The sequence below is a fragment of the Lissotriton vulgaris genome, chromosome 3_2 (assembly GCF_964263255.1).
Source record: "Lissotriton vulgaris chromosome 3_2, aLisVul1.2, whole genome shotgun sequence".
NCBI classification, from domain to species: domain Eukaryota; kingdom Metazoa; phylum Chordata; class Amphibia; order Caudata; family Salamandridae; genus Lissotriton; species Lissotriton vulgaris.
In genome coordinates, this window is record NC_141690.1 from 87,319,726 (window position 1) to 87,347,649 (window position 27,924).

General features: G+C 43.6%; 1 protein-coding gene across 1 annotated transcript in view; it reads left to right on the plus strand.

Moving 5' to 3' along the window:
- Window positions 1-13,886: 13,886 nt before the first annotated feature.
- ADGRA3 (adhesion G protein-coupled receptor A3) overlaps window positions 13,887-27,924 on the plus strand; it is a 375,408-nt gene continuing 361,370 nt past the window's right edge. The window contains exon 1 of the mRNA XM_086964033.1: window positions 13,887-14,301. Within this exon, the coding sequence (XP_086820159.1) occupies window positions 14,087-14,301 (215 nt within the window). The 5' untranslated portion in view covers window positions 13,887-14,086. The remainder of the gene's footprint in view (window positions 14,302-27,924) is intronic.

The window sequence follows — 27,924 nt, forward strand, 5'->3', positions numbered from 1 at the left end:
TGCTGCATCTGCTTATGCTGTGCAATGTGAAATGTGTTCAATGTAATATAACTTGTTGACTTTCTTGTAAATATGGCTTGTAAATAGCGCCATGTTAATGTGGCTTGTGAGGAGCATGTTCTCATTTTGACTTGCTGTGTTCCTTGTGAATTGCGCCTTGAATATATTCCTTGTGAGGAGCATGTCATTTTTTGAACTTGTTGTCTTTCTTGTACATATGGCTTGTGAATAGCGCCATGTGGTTATGGCTTGGACATGGCATTTTATCATTGCGTTAGGTAGGAGAGAGCTGGATCTCTTTCAAATGCTTGGGGGATTTGTTTTGTAGATGTGTGCACGTGTTATGTGAAAACGTGGAGTGATAAGTTCTTGAATTTCCCATGTACTGCAGACATTGGGGAATGGTTGTGTTTGAGCTGCCAAAGGGTTAATATCTTGAATTGAGATGGCAGTATTTATTTTAACATGCTGTTTAACATGCATGGTTATTTGAGCTGACACTACAAGTCAGCGAGTGTTTAGATGAATGATGGTTTGATTTGACTTTCATTCGTTTCTGGGTTCTGCCTATGTGCTTTGTCAGCGTGGGTTTGCCTTGGACCTGATGTTTCATGTGTCTGACTCTTAGAGGTCGGTAAGTTATAAATCAACCAGTCGGATTGAGATAAGGTTTTGCACGGAGGGAGCTGTGTTCTTTTAAATGTGCTACTTAATATGCATCCACAGACATGTGGAGAATTATTTTTGAATGCATGATTTAAAATGAGTGAATGATTAAAGAGATGGCCCGGTTAGAATGCATGCTACGGGCTGTTTTCATTAATTATTTCTTTGAGGGTTTTTCAACTAGAAAGAAATATGCCAACCGATGTTTTAGAATGATCACAGATTGTGAATTATTACTCTTGCCCAACAGTGCATGGTAACATGTGCTTTTAATTAGTGAAATGCAACCGTGTGCTTTTAAAACAAATGTGTTCTCATTATTATTTTTCCAATGCAAGCTGAACCTTTTTTCAAATGCAAATGTTTCTGATATGTAGCAGACCATTGTATGAGTATGCCCATTCAGTTAGAAAAATGACTATTTACAAAACTGATGAATCTGGCCCTTTTTAATACGTAGACTAGAAGAGCTTCCAATGTACATTTTAATTCTGAAATGCAAAATTATGGTGTTTCACATGTTATTTTCCATAAATAATATACATTGTGTCTGCTAATATTTTTTTTCCTTTGCAGCTACTGGGAGCAGTACTGTATTATTTTCAAATGCTAGCATGTCACTTAATTACGAAAAATATATGCCCTTATTACTTCTTAATTTTAGGATGCTTTTCGTCACGTTTTAATTTAATTTAGTTACTTTCAGAACAGTGGTTCTACATGGGAACTGAGTTGTTTTGGCTTCCAGGGAATGTGTTTTTTGACCTTGCTCAGAGACAAGCTGTTTTGTGAAGGGAGGGCCTTTCCCTCTGGGAGAGCCGAGCAGTGCCTGTCTTGTTATGATTGGCCAACTTCCAATTTTGTTCCGCGGACGAAATGTTTATGTAAGGGAGGGGTCAACTCGCTCTTCCTTGCTGTCGGCGCAGACAGCTTCATTGCCTTCTGATAAGGGATCCTTGTACATGCTGAATAGTTGGCAGACTCTTGGCCCTTAGAGTTGCATAGATACAGTAGGCCTGGGTATGCTTCCCTGATTAGAGACTAGAGACGCTTGAACCGAGTGCTTGGCAGTGCCTTGCTCCTGCAATGACATCAGCACTTGGCAGTGATTCAAATTACTTCACACTGTAGTCTGGCTTCTGCGTATTTTTTGGAGCGGATTCAAAACTCTGAGCACGAACATCTTTCTGAAGGGAGGGGCTGTCTCACAGAGGATTAGGGGTGTTGCTAGGCCCCAGCCCTTCTGGCTGTGTATGAAAAATTTAGATTTTGCCCAAACAAATTTAAAAGTATATGATTTTAATTATTTCTTGACTTTAGAAGAATGTTTTTAATTAATTAAGTTTTTTTTTTTGACAATGAAAAGCACTTGGGGTGCTTTTTAAATGGAAAATTTTATCTTGCTAGATTAATGATACTGGTTTTCTCGTTCTAGGTTGCTGGGTTGTGGTGTTTGGTGCGTGCGTCGGCCCACCCCCCTCCCACTTCCTTTATTGTTTTACTTTTTTGTTTTCATTTTTTATGTTAGTTTTTTTTTTTTGGAAGATGGAACCAGACCAGACCGGAATGGTGGTGGATGAACGGCGGAGGAAGTGCTTCCTTGGTACCGGATGAAGATGCAGGGTGGTGACCTACACTGATGTCCCAAAATTGACTGCCTTGGACACTAAATTATAATAATATTGCACGAGTCATGTGCTATAATCCCTAATGTTGGAATGCGGAACAGTATTTCCTTGACTGCATAATTGGGCCTTGCATTTTTTCCCTTATTTCTTTTTTTTTTTTGCAGATGGACATTATCACAAACAGGCCCCAGTTTTATAGTTTTGGTGTTTATGCAGTGTCATATGTCTGAACTTTTTTTTAAATGTTGCTCTTAGTATGCTACAATGGTTTATCTTTCACCTATTATAGTTTTCCTGTTTTCTGAAAAACAGTTTTTGCCAATAAAAGATCGATACAGAAAAATTTTAATTTTTGAAATGGTGGTACACACATGTGTTCCACAGTGTGAGAAACTAGGTGCTAACTGTTTTATGATATTGTGCTTTTATATATGCACCACATTTAGATAAATTTTAATATGCATAGTGCTACACCAGCTATTTTGTAGGAATGGGGTTATCTTTATTTTCCTGTTATTACACTTTCACTTTGATTGATCCAAGGGTGGTTACCCTAGCCTTTAAGTTGTCCTGGGAGGTGTGTCTTTTAGTATGGTTATGTCCTACATTTCTTATTAATGTTTGCCCAGACCTTGAGAACCGTTTGTCATGTTTATTTCTCAGATTTCACCAAATTTTTCCTTAAGTTGACCAATGTATGTAGGCCTCATTTAGGCCCATTGTTATTTTTATTCCACAAACATGGCCCTACACCGTTAGATTTCATGAGTTATCATTAGCTTAAGTTGACCATAGTAGGTAGGCCTCATTTAGGCCCTTTGTTGTTTTATCATTAGAAGTTGAAGCACATTTAGTTCTTCAGTTGTCCGAAGTAGGTAGGCCCCATTTAGGCCCCTTGCTGTTTTCATTCAACAAATAAGTCCCTATATCACTAGGTTTCATTAGTTATCACTAGAAGTTGAGGCACATTTAGTTTGAGGATGCTTTGGATAGTTTCTGTTGTTATTAGATCAAATCTTAGATATGTTTCAGCATTCAAGTCAAGGGTGCTTTGATTTGTTTTCAGTTGGTTGTTAGATTTGTATTCCCTACATTAAGTTTCAGGTGGAATTTCCTTAAGTTGTCATTCATTTTAGAGAGTCTTTTTGGTTTTTGGTTTGTTGATAGATTATGTTGATGTTTGTTTATATGGATGTTGTTGTTTATAGATGTTCGCGAGATAAAGTCTAAGGGTGGAATGTTTAGACAGGCTTTTTGGCCCTAGTGGGGAGTGATATAGACTTTAATCTTGCTCACATCTAGGATATGTATTCCTAGCTTGTGTTGGCCCTTTTAGGCCCTTTCTTTCAGACATAGAAGAGGCCATCTATTGCCTATTGGCTTTGGCCTGTCATTTTTGCTTATAGTAGAGGTTGGATCCTGTGGTCCTGACTTTATATTACACATTGGTATGGTTTATGTAGGTACTCTGACAGAGCTAAGGGTTATTTCATCCTTCTCAGGCGTATAGGCCCAGAACTAGAGGGACTCCATTTTGATGGAGCTGAGAGGCTTCAGGGGTAAAGGTAAAATTTATAGTTAAGGCTGTTGTCTGCTAGAGGAAAACCAGTCAGGACTGCTTCTTATCCGAGAAATGTGTTTGTCTCTTGGGCCAAGACGTAACAAGCAGCTGGCCACTGCGGTTGCGTGGAAGCCTTGGAGCTAGCACAGGAATTCGGTGGGAGGCAGCCCTCTGTTGGAAATTTCCATGAGGGGAGAGGAATCCATAATAACGAGCTGCAGGAGAGGAGGAGAGTTCAGTGCCGTTTGGGTTCAGTGCAGTCTGGAGTCAGAGCAGTTTGGTTCTTGCAGAAGAGAGAGCAGGATGTCTGCTGGAGCTGCAGAATAGAGTGCAGTTCTGGAATGGAGAAAGAAGGCAGACGATTGCTGAAGCTGAAGAGAGAGCAGTGCAGAGAGCATCAAAGCAGATGGAGGAGCTAAGGCTGTCAGCTGGAGTGATTGAACCAGAGACGTGGTATTGTGGTGACGGAGGCAGAGACAGAGAGAGAGCCCTGATCCCACCAGAGACAGAGAGAGAGAGAGCCTGATCCCACCAGAGTCAGAGAGAAATCTTCCTTCTAATAGGTGAGGTAGTCTAAACTAGTCCCCTTTACAATTACACCTTAATCTTGTCCTTATTCCCTAGTCTATTGTATATCTAATCCTTTTCTTTCAGCCGTGTGTTAAAAGTTCCTGTTACCCCGCAGATAACCTTGTACTGTATGTCTAATCCGTTTCTTTCAGCGGTGTGTTAAAAGTTCCTGTTACCCCGCAGATAACCTTGTACTGTATGTCTAATCCTTTCCTTTCAGCGGTGTGTTAAAGTTCCTGTTAGTCAAGAGACCCCACTGATAACCTTGTACTGTATGTCTAATCCTTTTCTTTCAGCGGTGTGTTAAAGTTCATCATTGTTAAAATAAACAGAGAGCCCTGTTCTTAGTGAACCGACATGTGCCTTGTATTCTTGTTCAATCAGGGTAACCTGGTCTTCTAGTCAGACATTGTTTGCATGAACGGATGCGAATCCCGATCAGGTACAGAGTGACTGAGCAAGTAGGGAGAGAGGGAACATTTGATGCCTAGAGCAGAAGGTACATACTTCAATTTGGAAAGCTGTTCTAACTCCTAATATTGTAGTAGCAAACCCTTAGTGAATAGAGAGAGAGACTTCCCAACATAGAGAGACAGAGAGCTGAAGGTATTCATAGGAAAGTGGTCGTCATTGGTAAGTGGCGTTAGTGAGAGCACTGATTGTGGTCAGTGTGTATACCCACAGGATTGTGGCTTGTTAATGAGAGCACCAGGGAGGACACTGGTGTGTAATGAGATCGCCTCTAGGGAAAGTGGCGTTAATGAGAACACCAGGTAGGAGACTAGTGCTTAGGTCTGCCGGATTGTGGACCGGATAAAGAGTGAGCACTGGGGCTGCAGCTCAGTGTGTATACCCGCAAGATTGCTGCTTGAGTGAGCACTGAGGGTAATCAGTGTGTAATGGTAGATAATCAGAACTGCCCCAGGGTAGATTAGTCTGGACCCATTTGGTCGCGAGACTATGAGGTATGAGTGTGGTGTAGGGCATGGATGTCCTTAGTAATCAGTGAGTATTCTTAGTATCCCTATAGATTTAGTGGTGTTTCTGATAATATGAGCTTGTATATTGCGAGTTCCCCATCCTCAGGTAGGTACCCAGGTGCCTGGATAGATGGTCCTGAGGAGGGAGGTGGTTACGTTCCGACTGGGATAGAGGGGCTCTCAGGAGCTGATCCCATCTGGTCCGAAAATCCTGTCGGTACAGTACCTTAGATGTGTAACGCAAAACAAACAAAAGGGTCCCAGGTAAGGCGAAGCGTCAGTTCCTTGCTTTGGGGGAGGCGGCGCACCTGTTCCTTACTGCAGCACAGAGGAGGCAATGCGTCAGTTCCTTACCAGAGAGGAAGGGATGCGTTAGTTTCTTACTGCGTTCCGGTGCGATGCGACAAAATGGCGGCTTGATGCGATGCTACGATCCGATAATAATTTAACTTTTGCAGCTTTACGGCAGGCACTGCGACGATGTTCTCACTGATGAGTCAGGACTCGGCATAGATGCGGCACGCTTCTTCGTCGTTGCGTTGCGCTTCCAGCTCCAAGCGACAAACTGTCTCTAGAGGTCCTGAACAGCAACAGGCACCTCTCTGTAGGTTAGAATTCCCAGCAAGGAAATTTAGGGGAGCTGTTGGGGAAGTCTTTGTGTCCCTGAAACTTCAGACAGGAGGCACGCTCAGTTTCAATCCCTTGGAGATCTTCCTCAATTTTTTTTTATAAAGTTTTTTATTGAATCATTGAAAATTAACAAGTGGTCATAGCACATAAGAAAAATCAAAGAAGCATCAGCAAAATCGAGCAGTGGAGCTCCCACAAATCGCAATCCCACCACAAGAGAAAAAGGAATGAGAAAAGGGAAAAGAAAGAGGGCAAAATCTTAAGTCGTGAGAGAGCAAGGAGGATAAAGAAATTAAGCAATGAGGATCTGAGCAAATGCGTAAATATACAAAAAACCAAGGTTAAAAATGTTTACCCAATCCAGCTGGCAATTGGCAACCAAATCTTCCTCCCCATTTCCCCTTTCCTGCGCCCTTTCAGTCTGTAAACGACTGACTCCATATTATAGGTGGCTAATAACTTAGCCCGCCAAGTTATAAATGTGGGAGGGTCAGGGCTAATCCAGTGGGAGGTAATACATGTTCTAGCAATAGCCATTACAACAATAGAAATCCACTTTCAGATCTAGATCGAGCCATGGTCTCCTGGCTGCCGTCTACCCCCAAAATGATCATATCGGCTGTTAAAAAAACTGATATGCCGATATATGATTCAGAAAAAATTCGATATCCTGAAAGAATGTTATCTAATTGGGGCAAGAGAAGAACATATGTATCGCATCAGCAACCCATGTTCCACACCTACTGCATGACTTACCCCGTGGACCTGCCAGTTTAGAAATCTTCTCCGGACTATAAGTCAAAAACTGACAGGAAAGGTTTGGCCCTCAGGCTGCCAGTAATTAAAATCTGGTTGGCAAATTCCAGAGACAGCTCTAAGTCGATACCTTATTTGCCGAACCTCCTACCCCATCTATGAGTCTGAGTAAGCAGGTCGTCAGGAAGACCAGCCAACAGCATTTGATAAATTGTCCCAATACGAGATCTATTCACTATAGTGTCAACCAGGGGTATTTTACCCATATTTACATCTGTTTGAGCCATGATTTTACCCAGGTAGCTCCTGATCTGCAAGAATTTGAAAAAGTGTCTCATAGACAGGCCAAACTTTTCTTGTAAGTTAGAGAAGGAAGTGATTTGTCCCCCACAGCAGACATCCCCCAACACCTTAATCCCTAGTCGCGATTGAATCCTGGAAAGTTGGAGGTAGGAGTCTGGTTGACGAAAACGGGGTATAAGCATTAATATTTGAGATGCCGAGTTTCCGCCGTATCTGTTTTCAGATAGAATAGGCTGATTGAATGATTTTAAATTTAGTTTTTTTATAATAGCTCGGCTCTAGAATTTTTACTAGACATTGACCAGCAGCCTCACCAAGTGCTATCGCGTAGATGGTAGGTCTAGCAGCGGCGGGGACTACTGCGTTAGCCCCAACAAGCAATATCCCCATATGCTGTAGTAATGCACCCCAGTGATAGAGGAGAAGGCTGGTCATCCCCCATTCCCCCCTAAGTCTGGGTAAGATCATCTATTTAGCTGCTCTTCTGGTTCTGCGATACCCCCAAAGGAATCTAACACATGCCCTCTCGGCCTTAGACATACAAGATGCCGGAAATTCTAAAAGTATGGCCCAAAATAAGTATAACAATTTGGGAAAAAACGTCATTTTAATGACATTGCATCTGCCATGCATTGATAAATGCAGATGATCTAGTCAGGCCTCTGCCACAAGCTTATTTGGAAATAGGTTTTTCACGGACCATGAAGGAATCTTTCCTGCAACTGAGGATGGGAGTCCTTCCAGCAAAAGAACATCTCCCACCATGGAAACGTTTGGAAATAACAACAAACTGTAGACTCTGTGGTGACCAAAAAGAGGAGGTTTTGCATTTATTGTGCAGCTGCAAAGGTCTACAGAAAGAGTGAAGACAATTATTAAAACAACTCTGGAACCAAAGACGGCTTCGAACACGCAGACAAGCCTTAAAAGCCTGTTTTGGAGGAGGAGACATTCAATTAGTTTGTAGATTGGTACGTTTCATGAGAATAGCAAAAACCATGTTAAATCCTTCTGCTAGCACATGAATTGAATAAAAACGCCAAAATTCAAAATTTAGATTCAGATCCGTAATCTTTATCTGTTGAGCAGTCTTCTTGTGAGACCTGTTAAGAATTTTTAGGGTATAGCAAGCAGAAAAAGCATAAGTTAATGTTTGTCAATTGGAAACCTTAGGCTTCTCAATTTTTAATCTAGGTTTAATTAAAGAGTTTTAATAATTTTCATTTGTAGTAAATAGTATAAACATAAAAGCATAAACACATTGTTACATTTTTAAACGGTCTTAAACTAACCTCATTGTAATGAAATGAGTTGTTTTATGTGTTTTTGCAAAGGTGCTTTTTTGTATTTTCAACTTAATTGCAAAGATTTTTATCAATCACGCAATGAAGACAAATTAAAATTTCAATTTCAGATGATTTAATCTCTCAAGCCTCTTGTTAATGTTTCTCATTATCGGCGAGATATTTAACTCTGGTATATGCTCCACTGGGGCCATAATTTTTACACCTAAATATGTAGCTGCGGATACAGTTGGAACTTCTTCTGGAAATAATGTGGCTGAGTGTAGGATCTGAGTTTTATTGAGGTTTAATTTGTAACCCGAGACAGAGCCAAGTGTCTCTGCCGACTTCTTTAATGCCAGAAGAGCTGATCTTATATCGGACATAAAAACAGCAATATTGTCAGCATACGCCAGTGTTTTACAAGCAATACTGTTAACCATAACAGCTTTAATTGATGTATTTGCGTCGAGTTTATTCAAAAAGGGATCAATGTAAATTGCAAATAATAGCGGGGAGCAAGGACAACCCTGCTGAGTTCCTCTGCTTATAGTAAACAAATTAGATATTAGATCAGATATCCAAATACAGGCCTCAGGGAGAACATATAGTGCCTGCACTGCTTATATAAAATCCTTGGGTAGGCCCTTTGCATACAGAGCAGACCAAAGAAACCCCCAGGAGACCCTGCCCAACGCTTTCTCTGCGTCGAGCAGGATCATCCCGAGGGGTGCCTTTATGGCCTGGACACAATCAAAAAGAGCTATGGCACGCCTGACGTGGGCCGATGTATTTCGACCTGGGATAAACCTGTGTTGGCGGATGTTAACCAGTAGAGTGATAACCTTGCCCAGCCTTAGGACAATTATTTTAGATTAGATCTTACTGTCAGCACATATCAAGGAGCTATGTCTGTATGATGATGGGCTGAGCTCAGGTTTAAGGAGATCTTCCTCAAGATGACAAAGCAACCAGCAAAGCCCTTTTTCTCCTTTCCTTGGCAACAAGTAACCACAGCAGGCCAAACCCAAATAGCAAACAGCACTGGGGCAGTAATGATACTTCGGCTTCTCCGGTTTCTTCTCCTTGTCAAAGGTTCCTCTTGATTTCACCAGAAGTGATCTAAAGTTCTGAGGTCTGGTTCTCACGTTTTCTACACACAAATCCTTTGTCTATGAAGGCAGAGAGTGTCTGTACCTAGCCAAAACCTGTTCTGTCCTCACTGGTGCAGCTTCCTGGCAGGAGGTGGAGACTGCATTGTTGAAAGCAGACCTGGCCCAGGCAGGTGAAAGGAAATCTCCTCCCCCTACTCTAAATTCAACCCAGCTCCCATTCAGCCCAGCCCTGACTCATCAGACTGCTGGAGCCGCAGCCCTCTCCCAGCTCCTGTCACTCACAAGCCAGACATACAATACACAAACCTAGCAGAGGCATACTGGATGGTTAGGCTAAAAAATACCTACTTTCTAAAAGTGGTATTTTCAAGCACAGAATGTTAAAATCACTGATACTAAAATGCACTTTAACATTTTGAGTAAAGGCATACTAAACTTTATTTTCCTTTCTTGTTCCTTGTGTCAGTCATGTTTATAAGATGTTAAAATCAAACTGCCCATTCTGGCCTATGGGAACAGATAGCCTTGTAATAGTGAAAAACGAAATTGGCAGTATTTCACTATCAGGACATGCCACACACATCAGGGCATGTCCTACCTTTCATATACAATGCACCCTGCCCTCAGGGGTACCTTGGGCCTACCTTAGGAGTGACTAACATGCAGGAAAGGGAAGGTTTATGGGACTGGCAAGTGTGTGCACTTGCCAAGTCGACATGGCAGTCACGGACTGCACACAGCTCTGCAATGGCAGGCCTGAGCCACATTTTATAAGCTGCTTCTGTGGAAGGCAAAATCAGTGCAGCAAGCCCACCAGCAGGATTTGATTTAAAGGCCCTGTGCACACATGGTGCACTGTATTAGGGACTGAGAAGTAAATCAAATACCCAATCATGGAATCACTAATCCATAAAACAATTTACAATAGGGAGCACATGCACTTTGGCACTGAACAGCAGTGGCAAAGTGCCCAAAGCAGCTAGACCAGCAAAAACAGTTGAGACAACAGCAAAAAGTGGGAGGATGACTCACGCCAATGGTGCCAAGTCTAACATCTACCATGTAAATAGAAACAATAACAGAATCAATTAAATAAAACAAGAACTAACACGTAATTAGAGATCGAGTTTTTCAGAAATAATAGGTGACATTTTTGGTGCACTTACCATCAGTTGGAGTTCTAAATTCACATAAAATTCGAAAATTGTCCACAGTGGTTGATCGTTTATCAACAGATACTGCTGGTGGGTTCTTGAAGATTGACACCCATTTGGTTGCTATCAGATCAATGGTTTTACAAAAATGACTTGCCCTTGATATCTTATTGGCAAACGAGCGTGGAGCCTGTGGCATGTTGAAAATTCAACACTGCTGCACTTATATCCCTGACAAAAGTAAAGGTATTGAGGGATATATTAAGAATATTATGAAATTACATGAAGATTTGACCCAACTGGATGTTGACGGTGTCTGGGAGAGACTTGCGAAGGGTTTCTCCTCTGTATGTAAATGGTTTTCTACTTTTGGAAGTAGCCTATTAGGAAAATAATAATGCCAATAATTTCAGTAGCTTTAGTAGCCTTAGTATTCATTACAATATATAAATGTTGTAAGTGTAGATGTGGAAGAAAAGAAAACAGAATCAAGTAACAAACGAAGAGCAAGAAAGAAAAAAGAGATGAGATAGAACTTGAGGATATGAAAGGAGATTACTATGAAAGGATGAAAGATTTAGATGACAAGATGATGAAAGGAGAAAAAGATACTGAACTTTAGATCAAAATAAAGATGGCACTTTGTATGATGGGTATTTTATGATTGCTCAAAAATGGCATCAAAGAGGGGATTGATGTAGCAGGGATTTGCAAAAAAGAAAACCTGCTTTAATAGACACCCCCATAATAGTTACTAACAGCGTGTAGTGAAAAACTAACGTGCAAATCACATGAATTACACGAGAAACCGCTTTGCGCATGTGTGCACTAATGTGAACTAATGCATGAGCGAACTAGGCCGCACTTTACATTGCGCTTCGAAAGAAACCAAATAGTGCATGACTAGGCAGCATTTCGCATCTTGCTTTTAAAATAATAATAAATAATGCCGCTTTTGCTTTAAGCTTCGCTAAGAGAACTATTACCATGGGATAGTGCAAAGGTGGGTGGTAAACAGTGAAACGTGCATTTCATGTAATTAATAAATGCCTATGTTTATTTTGTCATAGTGAGCTGAAATGGGCCTGCATTTTCCTAAAATTAACATTATAGATGAGGGGTTGGAGCATGAATGACCCGATAAAAGACAGAAACACTGAGCGCTGCAGAAAAAGTGTAAAAGTCCAAGGTTGATCAGCTATGAAAAACATTGTTTGTCTGCCAAAAGAAGAGACTGACCTCTTCCTCGGATATTGCAGGAAAACGCATGTGAACTAATGAAAATGCTAATTGTAAATGTACTTGCATTCAGTAGTTGAGAATTATGTTATGGGAACGTCGAATAAACAAAAGACTGTAGAATTTCGAGTGTGATCCTGATGGTGTACTGGACCACCTCTCAAACCGTCCAATAAGAAGATGAGCTCTGTAAATTGTTTCAACTGTTGTGGGTTGGACATGTAGGTTTTAGGGTGTAACTGGGGTGCCTTTAGGGGTGAGTTAAGAAAATAGGGGAGCTGAACTGGAGAGAGAGAGAGAGAGATAGATGGGAGATCGTTGCTGTCCGTCTGCTTTGCAGAGAGGCCTAGCTGATCATGTCCCTGTCCCGCTCCTATATTCCTGAAATCTTTGATCCTTGACTATATTTCGGGGGACCTCCACTACCTCCTTGGCCGGGGGGGGGAGGGGGAAGGGGTTATTTCTCTGATAGATTGGGTTAGTATATCTTCATGGTTCATATTTTGCATAATCATTTGCAATTCATTTTTGTCTCTGAAACGTATGTCTCTTCGCCTATCCACTCCTTCATATTCATTTCATTCATTGATGAGTATGACTCCGTTTGCTATTTGCATGTTTTTCTCTCCCTCTTTGTGAGATTTTCTTTGTTTGCTTTGTAACCTCTATGTGATCGGCATTGATTTAACATTATTTTGCTATAAACTTTATAAATCTTACCGAGAGTCTGTGATTATTTAGCTAGGTAGGTAATTAGTACTATTACCATCAACTTCTCAACTAGTTGGTTCATCGACCAGAGGAAAGAGTTGATATACAGGTTCAGTTATGTATTTAGAAAAGTTAGATATGAACCTTTAAAGGAAACAAATGATCATCGTCTTTAAAACTGGACCCCAGCGCATCAGGGAGATGAGAGAATGTGTATGGGAAATGTATGTGTCATGTCATTGAGTATTGATTCCTGATTAGGTATCGCGCTGGATCAGTGGTTTGAAGTTTTTGGGTATTGGGTACTTTAGATATATTATAATGATGTTAAACATATAATGCTGTTTTTAAATAGAATGAGATCGTGGTATTTATTTTTGATGGTCTCATTCTTAAAGTGACCACACTTTCCAAATTTGAAAGATAATATTTAATGTACCCTTTCGTACGTATAAGGACAAGAAGAATACTCAAAAGATATCAGAAATGCTTTTGTATACTTACAAAGATATCAGAAATGCTTTTGTATAATTACATCTGCACACCAAGAAAATCTCAATCAACTTAATTGTGTGCCCCTAGCCGCTTGGCACCACTCATAGTCCCGGCCCCATAACCCACCTCGCGTCCACGACTAAATTTGGTGACTACCTGCACTTACTTTTTTTTCATATAAAGCACTGCTCCTAACTGAAAACTCTATGGTTGCTATAGACGCTACACGATTGTAACTAAGCCAAGAGCCGCCGTGGACTGCTCTGTAGGAAGAGAAAATGTACAGTTTTCATTCTTATTTGAGAAATCAAAGCGATCCGCATTTCCAGAACGTGCTCGTGGTGGGGGCACGAGTGCAGTTGACTCAGTGGCGACAGGTCGTTGTGTAGAAGCTGCTGCGTGTCTGTCACAGTAAGCCTGTTTTGGTGTGCTCACAGTCTGTATACCAGTACTAATCACAAGAACTCGTCACTGGTGGTTTGTTCCGACTGTTGGACGGCTCGCTCTTCCCTGACATATCAAGACCACCCCTAGACTGCCCTAGGCGGAGAAAACCACTGCCAAGGGCACTACACTCTCAGGCACAACAATAAACAGCTTGTTCCATCGGCCAATCGTAGGTCTCTATGCAGGCAACTGAGTCTACAGCCAATAAAATAACTTCGAAAAGTCCAACTAGCCAATAGAATTCTATAGTACATACTTGTAGTCTTACTTAGCCAATCAACTATAGACAAGAACTTTCCTAGCAAATGGCATTACAAACGTTTCCCCAACCAATCCCCGCCCCCCTCCGACACTCTTCCCACCACTAATAGAATGTGTTTCTCTGTACAGGGTCTGAAGGGAGCGCTTTGGTGCCACCGCTTGGGGTTTAATTGCCGTAATTAGGAGAGAAGGATCGTCGTTAAAGGAGTACCGGGGATCGCAGTCTCGCATAACGGACTCTCCAGTGAAATTCTGGATAGGTGGGCGCCCGAACTGTCCAGGGTGCCATGGGACGGCCCCTGTCCCCCCGCAGCCTGGGCTTTCTGTTGTTCTTTCTCCTGCATGGTGCGGGCTCCCTCCTACCCTCGGGCTGCAAGCAGGATCGCGGGAAGGGCACTGGCAAGACCCCCGGAGGTCCCGATGTGCCCGGAGGAAAGGTGATCTGCAGCAGTTTGGAACTCAGCCACGTCCCGGAGTCGCTGCCCAACAGGACCGTCACTCTGTGAGTAGCGTCCAGGGTTCGGGGGCCATGGGAAAGGGGTTCTCCAGTTACACACTGTGAGAAAAGTAGTGGGTTTAGGATAGAGCGAGGGAATGAGGAGCGTGTGGGATGCGGGTGAAAGAAAATGTGGGTCTTTGTACTCGGTGGTGGAAGTCTGCGTAGGATCTTGGTGGACGAGGATGGATCGCGTTTTTTTTCATTAATTCTAAATGTATCCCTCACTCCCGTTTGTTGCAAGCCCTCTTCTTTCATTTTGGAACTTGTTGAGTTCATTTGAACCCACCGGAGACAGTTCCCACGATTGGAAAAGATATGTCTTCGTGACTTAGAGGGGTCTGTCAGCCCCAACGTCATTTGTGGTATTGGGGCATGCAACCTAACGGGAAATAGTATTATCGAGTGGGCAAAGGCAGAATGGCATATTGGTGGAAGCAGAGGCGTAGTGCTACACAGGTAAAAGAGTTCAGGTGGCAGGCTGGTTGGAGGGTTTAGGTGGCACCTCCATATCAGGCTGTGAGAGGGAGATGTTAGGTTGCAGGCAGGTAGAACGAGACCTTAGATGGCACGCTGATGGCATACTAGTAGGAGGAGGTGTTGGATGAAAGGAGAGATTTCGGTGGCATGCTGGTGAAGGGATTTCTTGGGTGGCACACAGGTAAAAGCAGAGCTTTGGTGGTATGCTAGTAAGTGAGCTTAGGTGGCACACTGGTAGAAGAAGAGATTAGGTTGTCACGCTGGTGAAAGTAGAGATTAGGTGGGGCGCTGGTGGAATAAATGCTTAGGTGGCATGCTGGTGTAATCTAATTAGGTGACATGCTAGCAGGAGAGCTTAGGTAGGATGTTAGCTGAAAACGAAATTAGGTGGGATGCCACTAGAGAGCATGCTTCGGTGTGACTTCGGCAGAAGGAGAGCACTGGTAGGATGCTGGTGGAAGGAAAGTGCAGGTGGGATGCTGGCAGATGAAAAGCATAGGTGGCACACTGAGTGAACGAGGGCATAGGTGATCCACTGCGAGAAGGAGTTTTTAAGTGGCACGCTGGTGTAAGTAAAGTATTGGTGGAAGAAGAGCCTAGGTGGCACACTGGTAGGCGAGCTTAAGTGCCAACTGTTAATAGGGTAACTTAGGTCAGATTCGTGTGGGTTGGCAGCTTAAGTGCAACCAATGGGGTGCTGACTGGTTGAGCTTTTGCGTAAGGATTGAGGAAGGGAGATTAGGTGTGAGACTGGTAAAGTTGTCCTTTTTGGAATGTTAGTAAAGATGGCTTGTTTGTTAGGGGAGAGGGCTCACATGTAAGTTTCTTGTGTTGATTGCTATTTGATGAGGTTTAGAATAGGCTGCTGGTAGTAGAGTGACATCCACGTGGCACTGAGTCAGAGCTTAGTGGGACATTGGTAGAGAGAGACATGATTGGATAATGGTAAAAGGTTACCCCTCAGGGTGGCTCAGTTTGGATGTAGGTAGAAGAAGCTTCAAGATGCCTTTCATGGATCCTGGATGTTATATCCATGTGTACTCTGTTCTCACATAATGGACTGACCAGTGGAATTCTGGATTTGTGCGCACCAGAGCCATGGGATGATAGTGGCGTAACAAAACTTGAGAAGGCCCCCCTACAAAGGGATCCAGTCAGGATCCACGGGGGCCTCCTGGAGCCCGTGGGCCCCTCTGCACTGTCACTCCACTATGAGATGGCCCTGCACCCCACCCAGCATGGATTGTCTGTTTATTCTTCTGCAGAGGTTGCCAAATGTGAGCTCTGGTGCCTCATTGGCAAACTGTTGTGACACATTACAGGTCTCATTTGTGTCACTCTAGCAGAAGGCGTCCCAGTTGGCACACTAGGCAAAAATGGTCCATAGTGGGACTATGGTAGAGTTGCTGGAGTAGGTAGCATGACAAAGGAGGTGGGGTATGTTGGGATACTTAAGCAGGGTCAGTGGAATCTTGGTAGTGTTGCCAATATTGTGACTCTAGTGGGATACCAGCAATATGAGAGTCTGCATTTTGCTTGAAACTTCTTATGTGATTTGGTTGTGGTAGACGTAACTTGGGATGCAGGCTGGTGGTGTTTGTCAGAGAAGGCTTAGGTGTGATTGTGCTACCTTACAATTAACAAGGAGGTGCCTTTGTGGTTATTGATAAGTCAGACTTTACATGGGAATTTACATTTTTATTTTCACAAATAACCAACAAATACATTTAGTAAATTCTTTATATTCAATGAATAAATGAAAAGGAGGAGGACATTTACTTTCTCATATATGAAGAAGACCCTTGACAATTGCCCATTCAATAGCTGCTACAACACTGCCTTTGGTTGGGAGGAGTGTCTGTTGAACCCACCATATTAACTGTTTATGGATCTGTTCAGGTACTTGCAAGCCTGGTTTCTTATTTAAAAATATTTAGAAGTGTCATTTTCATGATCCTAATAATTGAATCATTAGACTTCTCTGATATATCACACATTCTTTCATGGCCATCAGACTTGGCTCTATGGAAGTAAGTACCCGCTCAGGGACTGGTGATGGACTCTCCCATTTCACCTCATCACTAATTTATTTAAGATTGACTTAGCACTTTTTGAGTCCCCTTACAGATCCAAGCAATTGGACAACTGTGGGTATCCCATTGGAAACTTACTGCCATATACTTTGCCCTTTCTGTGCCCTCATTTTGAATTGCACGTTACTTTGATTTCTTACAAGAACATGGCTCACTGCTTTCCCACTTGTCACATTGCCCTGATGATACGTTAATTAAGCAGAGTCGAAACACTGTAGATGCTTATGGCAAGTGGAATTTGTTTTTGTAATCCATCATCACAATGACCTTCAACAATTCAGATTATCCTGTTATTAAAACAACTGACTGTATTGTTCCTTTCCCATATTGTTTTTATACGCTCAGTATCATATTCTGTGTTATCTATGCCTGAGCACATATGAGTACTGAGCACTTTACTTATATGCAGTAAAATATCACATACCTGTAAAGTATATTTCCTTTTCCATTTCATTTAGTGATATTACTAATTTATCAGATTTATTTATCTATTATTTTACCACATGGAATCTCTGTTTTAGATGTGTTTACTGCCCCTGATTCCGGGTGGATCTATTCTAGGGGTAGCCCCTGCCTCCCTCATACAGTACATCAGCACCAACATTTGGCAAACGCTGAACAAAGAACCAAAGTGTCAAAGATTTGCCAGAGAACAGTAAATAGGGTCAAAAGTTATTCTGGAAGCACATTTTAAAAGCTGTGCCTAGGACATTTCCATTTGAATTTCCTTCCCACCGTATCAAAAACTGCTGCTCAGCTTTACATCAACCTTCATGCTAAAATATGAAGATATAGACTTGATGTGTGTGAACGTTTACTTGTGGGCAACATCTGTGTTTTCAAGTCTTTTCGGAAGCAAAAGTTATTTGTCTCCGCTCATAAGCTCATTACCCAGCCTGGGAATCTCAGACCCCATTATTCTACGTAATTTTGTCCTTCTAGTCTGATGCATTTGAAAACTGGGTGGTTATATGTGCCATTACCAAACGCATGATCATGTTGGGTGCATAGAAGTCTTTCACTTTTTGTACTTCCAGCAAGGAGCCAGTGAGATTTCAAGACTGACTTTATGTAGTCACTCACGCCTTTTTCAATTGAGGCAGCCTTTCTAGATCTTACAGTTCTTGATGTTGCTACAGTCTAGTATCAATATTACAAACGCTGTCATCAGCTCCACTTAGTGGTCACTGCAGAGGAGATAGGTAACTAAGAGTTGGGAGAGTTGCAGGTTAAGGCTCTTAACCGTCGCATTAGCTTGAGGCACACAAGAAAGTTCTTTCTTGAAAGGTCTAGATTCCTTACTTTCAGCGAGGTAGTTAGCAGTGCTCCAGGGCTGAGGGCCGAGTAGTAGTTTGTGTTATATCCAGCATTAGAATGCCATTCTTGGACCCATTCAGATAAAGGAAGCTTTCCTTCGTCCTATGGGACAGGTGTTTCTGGTGAGTAGTGATGATCAGATGCCATCCAGGATGGATTCATATATACCAGTCTAGTCTCAAAGTATTTTCAGACAGATGTTGTGGTGCACGGTTTAGGCAGATGAGGTCCATGTTCTTGTTTTCATATAAGGACAGTAGAGTTAGTATTGCATATTAGTCAGGGTAGTTTTTAATATGCAGGATGTGATTGAGTTCTCGGAGGTATTGCGTCTCTTTCTTATTGAATTTATCACTTAAAGGCAGTGTTTGATTCACTGGTTAGAAGTTGAAAAGCTGTGAAAGAGGCTTGAATAGGAGATTGGATAGTATGAGTGATATAGATCATGACAGCTCACCTATGTGTCTCCTGGGATGTCATGGTTGGTCAGTTTCGGCCAGATACTGAAGTTTGCCCTTGATTACACATTCAACAGCTTTAACATTGTTCTTTCTCTGTCACTTATGTCGACGCTTGCATTCTTTTGTTATTGATGGGTGCCATTGGTGCTCAAGATGCTTTTACTTAAGCCAGCTGTTGAGTATCGTTTGTTTGCAGCTTTCCAGACTCTTAGGTTTTCTTGTTTTTGCATGCTTGCGCTGCTCGGAAGAAACATTCTTTACAGAGATGTATCAGCAGTGCACATATGTTTTTAAAGGAACTGATTGAAGTAGAGTGAGATATCTGGCTGTTACATGTGGGTGGGACAGTGCTGGCAGTTTGATAGGTAGAGTTGTTTAGGTGAGTTGTTGTCCGAATACTTTAAATGCTACAAGTATAATGTGAGCATCGGAATGCAGGAAAAGAGTGTACAGGGGAACAAAAGGCAGCATTGCAAAAATACTTATCAGCCCTCTCCCTTTCTCTCCTCGCACAGACGCTCTCCATCCATTCATTTTATCCTCTTTAATTTTTTTTATTGTTCTTTTACTTTAAAGTGGTACTGATTACCGAAATCAGAAATTGAAATAATGTACAGAATTACACAGTTACGCCAATCACCTATGCAACTCCATTAAAAGTTTCCATTGTTCTTATCCCGCACATGCCCCCCATACTTGTGCACACAGTAATGACTGCTTTCCCAAAAATAGCCACGATTATGTCCGTTAGTCACTCAGGTCCTGGTCTGACTCTTCAGGCGGCAGGGTACATATATTCCCTCTAAAAGCATTTCTCTTCCCCATACTTGTGTCCATTTTTTGCGACACCCTCTGTTGACAAAGACTGTATTTTCTGCCACCATTGCACTATCCATGTCGCTACACCACTGCCACTGTGTGTGGACGACCTGCACTTCCCAGTATTGAGCTATGTTACGTTTAGCCAGCATCATACCCAAAGTCGCCAAGTCTTGAGCCGCCTGGTTAAGATCTGTTGCTTCCAAATGTTGAGAAGACATCTCTTGGGGTCTGGGGGGGACATTAGGTCCACAAACCTGTGTGATTGTATCCATGATACTCTCCCAGTAGTGCATCATTTTGAGACAGTCCCACAAGGTGTGATAGAAAGTCTACGGTGTCCCGCAGCCCCCCACTTCTACGGTTCTACCCATTTTGTGTAATGTTGTTCTCGTGTAATATGTTCTTGCAGTATTTTGAGTTGTACAAGTTGCAATTTAGAGGCTATTGTCACTTCACATGGGGACGCTAGCGCCGCTTGCCAGTCCGGGTTGTCCTGCTTCCCCAGCTCGGCCTGCCATTTCTCATGAAGGGCGGCCGTGGATCCTACTGGTTATTTATAATTTTACAATACGTCAGGGAGATGGCTTTTTTGGTCATGTAGTCTGTCAACTTTCTGTCCTCAAGTGGCGAGGACACGGGGAGATCAGTGCCTGGTGGAGGCACTTCGCGTTCAGCAGCAGCAAGGTCAGCACCTCACCAGCCGTACCGCCTCGACTGCACACTTCCCCACTGTTTCCTCGTATCTGGTCTTGCTGTGGTGGCGCTGTCTTTGGCAACGGGGCGAGACCAGACGCAGCGCGAGCACATCGCTGTGCCGTGCGGCAGGCCCCCCTTAGTGCCTAAGGATCTTTGCGGTCAGTTGTAGTCCAGCGCTCCACAAGTATGAATGAATGAATGAATGAAATGAAATGAAAATGGGTTTTGTAAAGTGCAAATAGTTGCCCAGGGGCGTCCAAGCGCTGTAACTAAAAGGAATTCCCACAGAGGGACGGATAGCACAGAAGGATAAGGAGGGACCTATTTATTAAACAAAAAGGTTTTCAATTGTTTCCTGAAGGAGGTTAGGTCAGGATTGGACCTTAGGTGTAGTGGGAGAGTGTTCCACAACCTAGCCACATTCAGGGTGAAAGAGCGGCCCCCGCTCTGGTCCGTTTCACCCTGGGCACGTTGGCAAGAGAAGCGTTGGCTGAGCGCAGCTGTCTGCTGGGGGAGGAACGGGGTGATTAAAGGGAGATTGATTTCAGGACCTGTTTCCCAGAATGACTGATGGGCTATACAGAGGGACTTAAAGCTAATCCTGTCCCTGACAGGGAGCCAGTGCAGTGTTTTCAGTCCAAGTCTAGCGGAAATCCTGCGGGGAATTTGCAGTAGGGTGCGAACCGCACAGTTTTGGATGACTTGCAGTTTTCGCAGAGTGGAGTCAGGGGCTCCAAGATAGAGTGCGTTTCCAAAATCTAATCTGGAGTGGATCAGCCCCTGTACGACAATTTGTTTGGCCTTGAATGGTAGCAGGGGAAGTATCCTCCTTAACATTCTAAGAAGGCCAAAACAGGTTGCCGATAGCTTGGTGGCCTGATAGTCCAAAGTCAGGGACCTATCCAGCCAAATGCCCAGGCTCTTAATGGCAATTTTGGGAGCTGGAGGGGGGCCTAGAAAGGCTGGCCAAATCGAGTCCACCGAAGGTGGAGCCGAGCGTCCCAAGAGCATGACCTCTGTCTTGTCCCCATTAAGTTTAAGACAAGACAGGGTCATCCAGCTGTTCACTTCACTCAGGCAGCCTGCCAGATCCACCGAGTCCGCAGAGCCCTCAGCCCGCATCAGAGAGACCACCAGCTAGGTGTCGTCCGCATAGGTAACGATCTTAATACCATATGGACGGACGATCCCAGCCAGCGGCCTCATGTAAACGTTAAACAACGTTGGGCTAAGCGAGGAGCCCTGCGGAACTCCACAGCCTAAAGGTCTGCTGGTGGAAGTGGTATTTCCCTCAAAAACCTGAAAGGTTCTGCCACTCAGGAGCGACCTGATCCATTTCAACGCTCTCCCCTGGATTCCAATATCATAGAGACTCTGCAATAAGATTTCATGATTCACGGTGTCAAAAGCAGCGCTTAGATCGAGGAGGATGACCGCCGCCGATCCTCCTCGATCTAAGATTCCTCTAATTTCCTCCAGAACTGCCAACAAAGCAGATTCCGTCCTGTGTTTGGGGCGGAAACCCGTTTTTGAAAGATCAAGCAGTTGGTTGTTTTCTAGAAAATTCGTCAAAATGGGCCTTACTTGCCAGTCCCGTTCAGCAGATGTTGCCGCATTCAGCGTGCTGGCATCCCGCCACGGTCCCGCGGGCACCAGTGGTCCACTGCCTTCCCTGCTGGGTCTAGGTGCCACTCGAGGCCCCGGCTTCAGTCGCTGATTCAGGCCGCGTCCCAAAGACACGACGCAGGATCTGCACGCTCCACTTCTCTGATCTCGTAGATGGATCAAAGGGTGCCCCAAGGCATCCAACGCCTAAATCATGACAGTTGTTTGCGGTTCGGAGAAGGATTGTGTAACGGATTGCTGGGGATGTCTCTCTGATCTCAGAGCCTCTCTAGGCAGAGGCCATTTTGTTCGGCTGTTAGCCACACCCCCTCCTCTTCTACTTTTTGATCGCTTTCTCTCTACCCTCTGTCTTGCTCTCCTTCTTGAAGCCTTCACATGCCTACTGCAAATAGCATCAGAGAACTGGGAAAAGTGACAGACCACCAGGAGTATCCCCTGGCTTTTAAAACCCGGCTTCTAGGGGCTTCAACCCACGGGCGAAATACACAGTGGAATAGAATGCCTGTCCAGGCCTTAAGGTGTATTGAGTTTTAGCGGGAGCAGTGTTTGGATAATCATACACACCTTAATGATATGTAAAGGGTAGTGTTTCTGCAGGTCACGTCAGAATGAGCTTGACCTAAAGGGCTTCTTTTCGACTCTCTGTTCATGTGAATGATTTGGTGACCTACAAACACTAAATTGATTAAGATGACCACATTTTCTCTGAACCAAGTGTCCTCCACCTAACTAGTGGTATTCCCACGAAGTTCGTGTGTATCCAACACGTACGTACTTTTGAGCTGAGTGAGTGTTTGAATGATGCTTTCTTTTGATAGCAGCGTGTTTCCAGTGAAAAGGAGGCGTTTCTATAGTGTTGTTGTGTACTGGATTGCACTCCATCTCTTGTACATTGAAGCTTTTTTTTAGATGGGAAGGGTGACTAAGACTGGTTCCTGGTACTGTTTGTTGAGTCTTGAGCGGAGAATGTTCTGAAAGTTTACTGATTCTTTCGGTTTAGTTTCGAGTGTGCTACTGATGAATTAACTCTGAATGGTCCCTATTGGTGTAGATGACAGAGAAGCGGCGGAACGGTTATTGGTTATCATAAAAAGTCTGTTATTGGCATACAGCTCTCTCGAGTTCATGTTAACCATCAAAAGGTGGCTTATTTGTACGTTATTTGAGCCTTTCTGGTTACACCCATCATGAATTCACAGCTTCCGATAAAATTGTTGACCTAAATAAGCCCTTCGTTGGCTGCTTCGCTTCAGTCTAGAGAATAAGTGAGTGCACTTTACTTTCTTGGGGAGGGGTTCTTTTTCACAAATCTGGGACGTGGGAAAATATCTGAAACTTAACCTAAGCTTAACAAAGACACCGGCAGGTTTTAGAAAACGGTCTGTCTCTCAAAATACAAGCATGGGATCTCCTGCAGCCAGATCTCTACTACAGAAATACTTTTTTTAGATGTGGATATTGCCAGAAGGATTTGTGCAGAAGCAGTTTTTTTTTAAAGTAATATAAAGTAGTGGGAAAGTAGACTCTGCAGTTAACAAATCCAAGATTAGTAACTCATTCTGAGAAATTAATCTAGAACTGTTTAACCCTGTCACAATGTGAAAACATGAATCAGAGAGCCCCTTGTCTCTTGCCCAGTAAGTCTGAACGATAATCTGTTGCTTGATTATTTTAAGAGACTTTTCAGTGGGAGATCTGACTTTAGTCCTCCACAAAATATTTTATTTCAGCATCTGTATCTAATTGCAAAACATCAGGGATAAATATGCACTTGACTGCTAATGGAACAAATTATAAAATGGAAACCTGGTTTTCATTGTCTAACACATCTGAGAGGATCTGGCTGTGACTGCTAAGGCACTTTGGACCTATCACGAACGTGCATAATAGTTGAGTTAAAAACTGCATGCCCAGATTGTTGTGGACAGAGACATTTTGTATTAAATATACTAATTGACCAAACGTCCGTTCACTATAATTTGACTCTGAGATTACTCCAGTTTTAACCCATTTTTTCCAACACCATTTTTGGGCCGGTCTGAAAGATTATTGAACGCCATAATAAAGACTCAGTAAAAACTGCATATTTAGATAAAGCCAGAACCGGAGGTACTTTAGCACTCTGTCTTGCACGCTGTTAAATGTGTTCTTAATTAATTGAGTTATCCTGGTTTTAAATACTATTTCCTACATTTTGTTGCATTATCATTATTCCACCTTTTTGGAATTAAATAGGGTGGAGAAAAGAGTAATAACCCATTCTCCTTACATAGTACCCCCCTTTATTTGTCATTCATCTGTTAAACAACGAAGACAAACCACCCCATTGAAATACATACAGCCTTTTGAACCTAGGTGTTTATGAAACTCAGACGATGTATATGTTTTCTGAAATGAATGCTCCAACCAGTGCACATGTATACTAACAGCATTTGACATTTTATACCCATCACTGTTCTAACAATGGAAAATTATAAATTGTATCTGAATGGGATAGCTTGGCATAGCCGTCTGTTTGTATAGTGGCATATTATCACATAATTGGCAGTAGATAGCTATGTAACTAAATATTACTTGCTGAGACATGCACAGAATTAGTTTTAAATCGCTATCAAAGAAAGTGCCTCGTGTGTGTTTTCATATAGGATGGATGCAACACCATACCTTGCTTGGCGGAATTTAGTGGAATTGTTTTGTTTTGTTCAGTCATGTCTCTGTTACCTTAAATTTTCTGTACAAAAATCTTCTATATACGTTTCGAAGTTATGTGATTGCTTTCTGCAAAATAAATGAAGCCAACTCTGGTGCTGTAAAAAAAAAATGCAAACAGTAAACGTGCTGTTCTTTTGCTCCACATACATTGTTTATGCAGGGGTTTTACCATCACCTTTTAGTTTTCACAAATTCGCACATTTCATGACATTTGTGGTATTTGTTTTCCAGAAGTAAATTCAAGATATCAGATAGATCCAGATATGTTGACATTTTCTTTCCATAAAACTTTTTTCACGAATTCACACATTGTTCATTTACCCCACTCTTCGAGGTAGAATGCCTTGTAGAGTTAAAAAAAGATTATTTTAGAAACTATGCAAAAGATTTTCGAAGCATGCTTTTTGGGCCTCATCTACTGGACAGCACCTGCACAGTCTGTTGCGAGACATGTTGCGTTGTGGGTTTACCAAGAATCTAGAGGGGCTTGGAGCCCGCCCATTGCTTACTGTTGGTTGGCACTCCTATCCCTCATTTGCCTTCTTCTTATTCATGTCTAAGTGTGTCAGTATTGTGTTTGTCTCTCCTGTGGAGCGTTGCCTCTTTACCATGACTTTTGATTAGCTAGCCTGTATGCTTCCACAGTTTGCTTTCCAAGCACTACTTTTCTCTTTTTGGTTAAGCGCTTTTATAAGAGTGCATGTTTTATCAAGCAGTCTTCCTCGTGTACGTCTTTCCTCCTGGACTCGCTTTTGCTTTTTGCCATCCATGTGCTTCTTCCCAGCACCTTCCATGTTGCGCTCACCCTCATGTACTCACCCCTTTTCCCAATGCTTTCTCATCCGTGTCCATCTCCCTTATCCCTGCACCCTCCAGATTTTCTATCTGTTCTCCTACCCAGCCCCTAACTCTTATTTGTGTTGTCACATCCTGGACCAACGCCACCTCCGCCCCCGACATTGCTTCCGCCATGCCCGGCGGATACAAGATCCAGAGAAAGGAGCAACCCCACTACCCAGGAGGAGGACTCGCCATTGCGCACAAGAGCTCCCTCCGACTCTCCACCTCCAGCACAAGCGATTTCCCTCCCCCCCCTCTAACACAAAGCACCTCCACTTCCAGACCAGCCCTAGAACCACGCTGTGCGGGACCCTCGCCTACAGACCCCCTGGGTCTCGCACCTCTTCCGCTATCGACGACCTCGTCACACCCCACGCCAATACCTCCACAGACTACATTCTCATCTGGGACCTGAACTTCCACCTCGACAATCGCAGCGACCCAGACTCCACAACTCTCCTGGACAAACTCGCTAACCTAGGTCTAAAGCAACTCGTCACCACCCCCACCCACAAAGCTGGACATATCCTGGACCCCATTTTCGCAGGAGGGACAAACATCCACTTCAGCCACACCTTACAGCTCCTCTGGACAGACCACCACTGTGTACACTTCACCTTCAACACTACCACCGCACCCAAGCCCACCCCACGCCCACCATGAAGGAACTGGAACCAGGTCACAGAGAAACACCACCCTCTTCCACGACCCCCCCCTCCCCTCCGTCACGACCGACGCCATCTCTACAGTCCATAAACTACACCGCTGGATCACCAGCTGCGCACACCAGCTCGCACCCCTCTTCCACCCTGTCAGACAACCCTCCCTTCTGAAGGCCGCCTGGTTCACCATCAACCTCCAAGAAGCCAGGCGCTCCTGCAGACACCACGAGAAACTCTGGAGAAACAGGAACACCACCAAAGACCAGAACACCTACAGGAACGCCATGACTGAACACCACCAGCTCATAAGCGCCACCAAGAGGACCTTTATCTGGTATGAAATCCACAGGAACACAAAGAACTCTTCAACGTCATACAGCAGTTCACCAAACCCCCCTTCCAACCCACGGACGTCGCACCATCCCAGGACCTCTCAACAAGCTCCGCTATTACTTCCACCTGAAAATCAAGGCCCTCTACGACGACTTCAGTGAACCGACTCCAGACACCACCCTCCTCTCTGCCATCGACAACCAGCACACCGTCATCACCTGGAAACCGGCTACCACCGAAGATGCCACCACGACCATGAAGAACACCTACTTAGGAGCCCCCACTGACCCCTGCTGGCTGCACATCTACACAGAGCCGCTGCCATAGCACCTGAATTATGCCAGACCATTAACGCCTCCTTCGAAACCGGCATCTTCCCCGACGACTGGTAGCAGGCAGAGATCAAGCCCCTCCTCAAGAAACACTCAGCTGACTCGACGGACCTGAAAAACTACCGGCCCATCTCTTTCTTTCCCTTCGCAGCCAAAGTCAGCAAGCAATTCATCAACGCCCAGCTGACCACATTCATCAAGATCGCCCTCCTTGCCGCCATCGATGACATCCGCATGCTAATCGACTAGGGCCACACCACAGCCCTCCTCCTACTAGACCTCTCCGCAGCCTTCAACACCGTCTCCCACTGCAATCTTGCCTTCAGACTCCACAACACCGGCATACAGGGAACAGACCACGACTGGATCCGCTCCTTTTTCGCCGGCAGAACACAAATGATCAGACTCCCACCCTTCCTCTCCGAACGCACAGAGATTAACTGCGGAGTACCCTAAGGATCCTCACTCAGCCCCACGCTCTTCAACATCTACATGGCCCCCCACGCTGCCATCATTAGACTAAATTAAAATAAATCACAAGTGCCAGTACCGAAAACTATTTGTTAATTACTAAATGACTGGTACCAATGCAAGTCTGTTAAAGGTTCCATGAAACATCAATTTCAGAAGGACTTTTTTATTTTGAAACTTAAAATCTTAAGTGTTTATTGTGGTGTTATCCATAATCCTTGTGGCTTGAAAGCAATCTCGAAGTAAATCAAATGTGGACATCTGTCGATCATTCATACCTCCAACATGTGGCAACCATTTGATTAGTGGGCACCTCAACACTTCCCCAGCTGATGGCCTAAATCTTATAGAAGTGAGGTAGTCTATTTCCAAAATCTCAGTTCGGCACTTGAGCACCCTGCCCGAAGTCGCTCGCGGCGCCAATCTGGGACGATGAATGATCGACGGATGTCCACATTTGATTTACTTCGAGATTGCTTTGAAGCCGCAAGGATTATGGATAACACCACAATACAAAGCAGAACAGTCTCTCACTTTTGAGTAAGATTGTGATGGTCCTGAGGAGAACCCTGCTGATCAATAGGGTTCGAAACGCGTCGACCTTGCACATTGTCTAGCCAAACTAACACATTTAAAATTAAGTTGGTGTTTGTAATGCATTTTGTTCTTGGGTAACTCTGATTTTTTTTGTGCATTGCTTTATTCAAACTGGTAGTGTAGTTTGTTGCTGTTTGGCTACGTGCGTATTGTTTCCCTGTGGGTTTTCCCTTTCTAAAAACTGTGA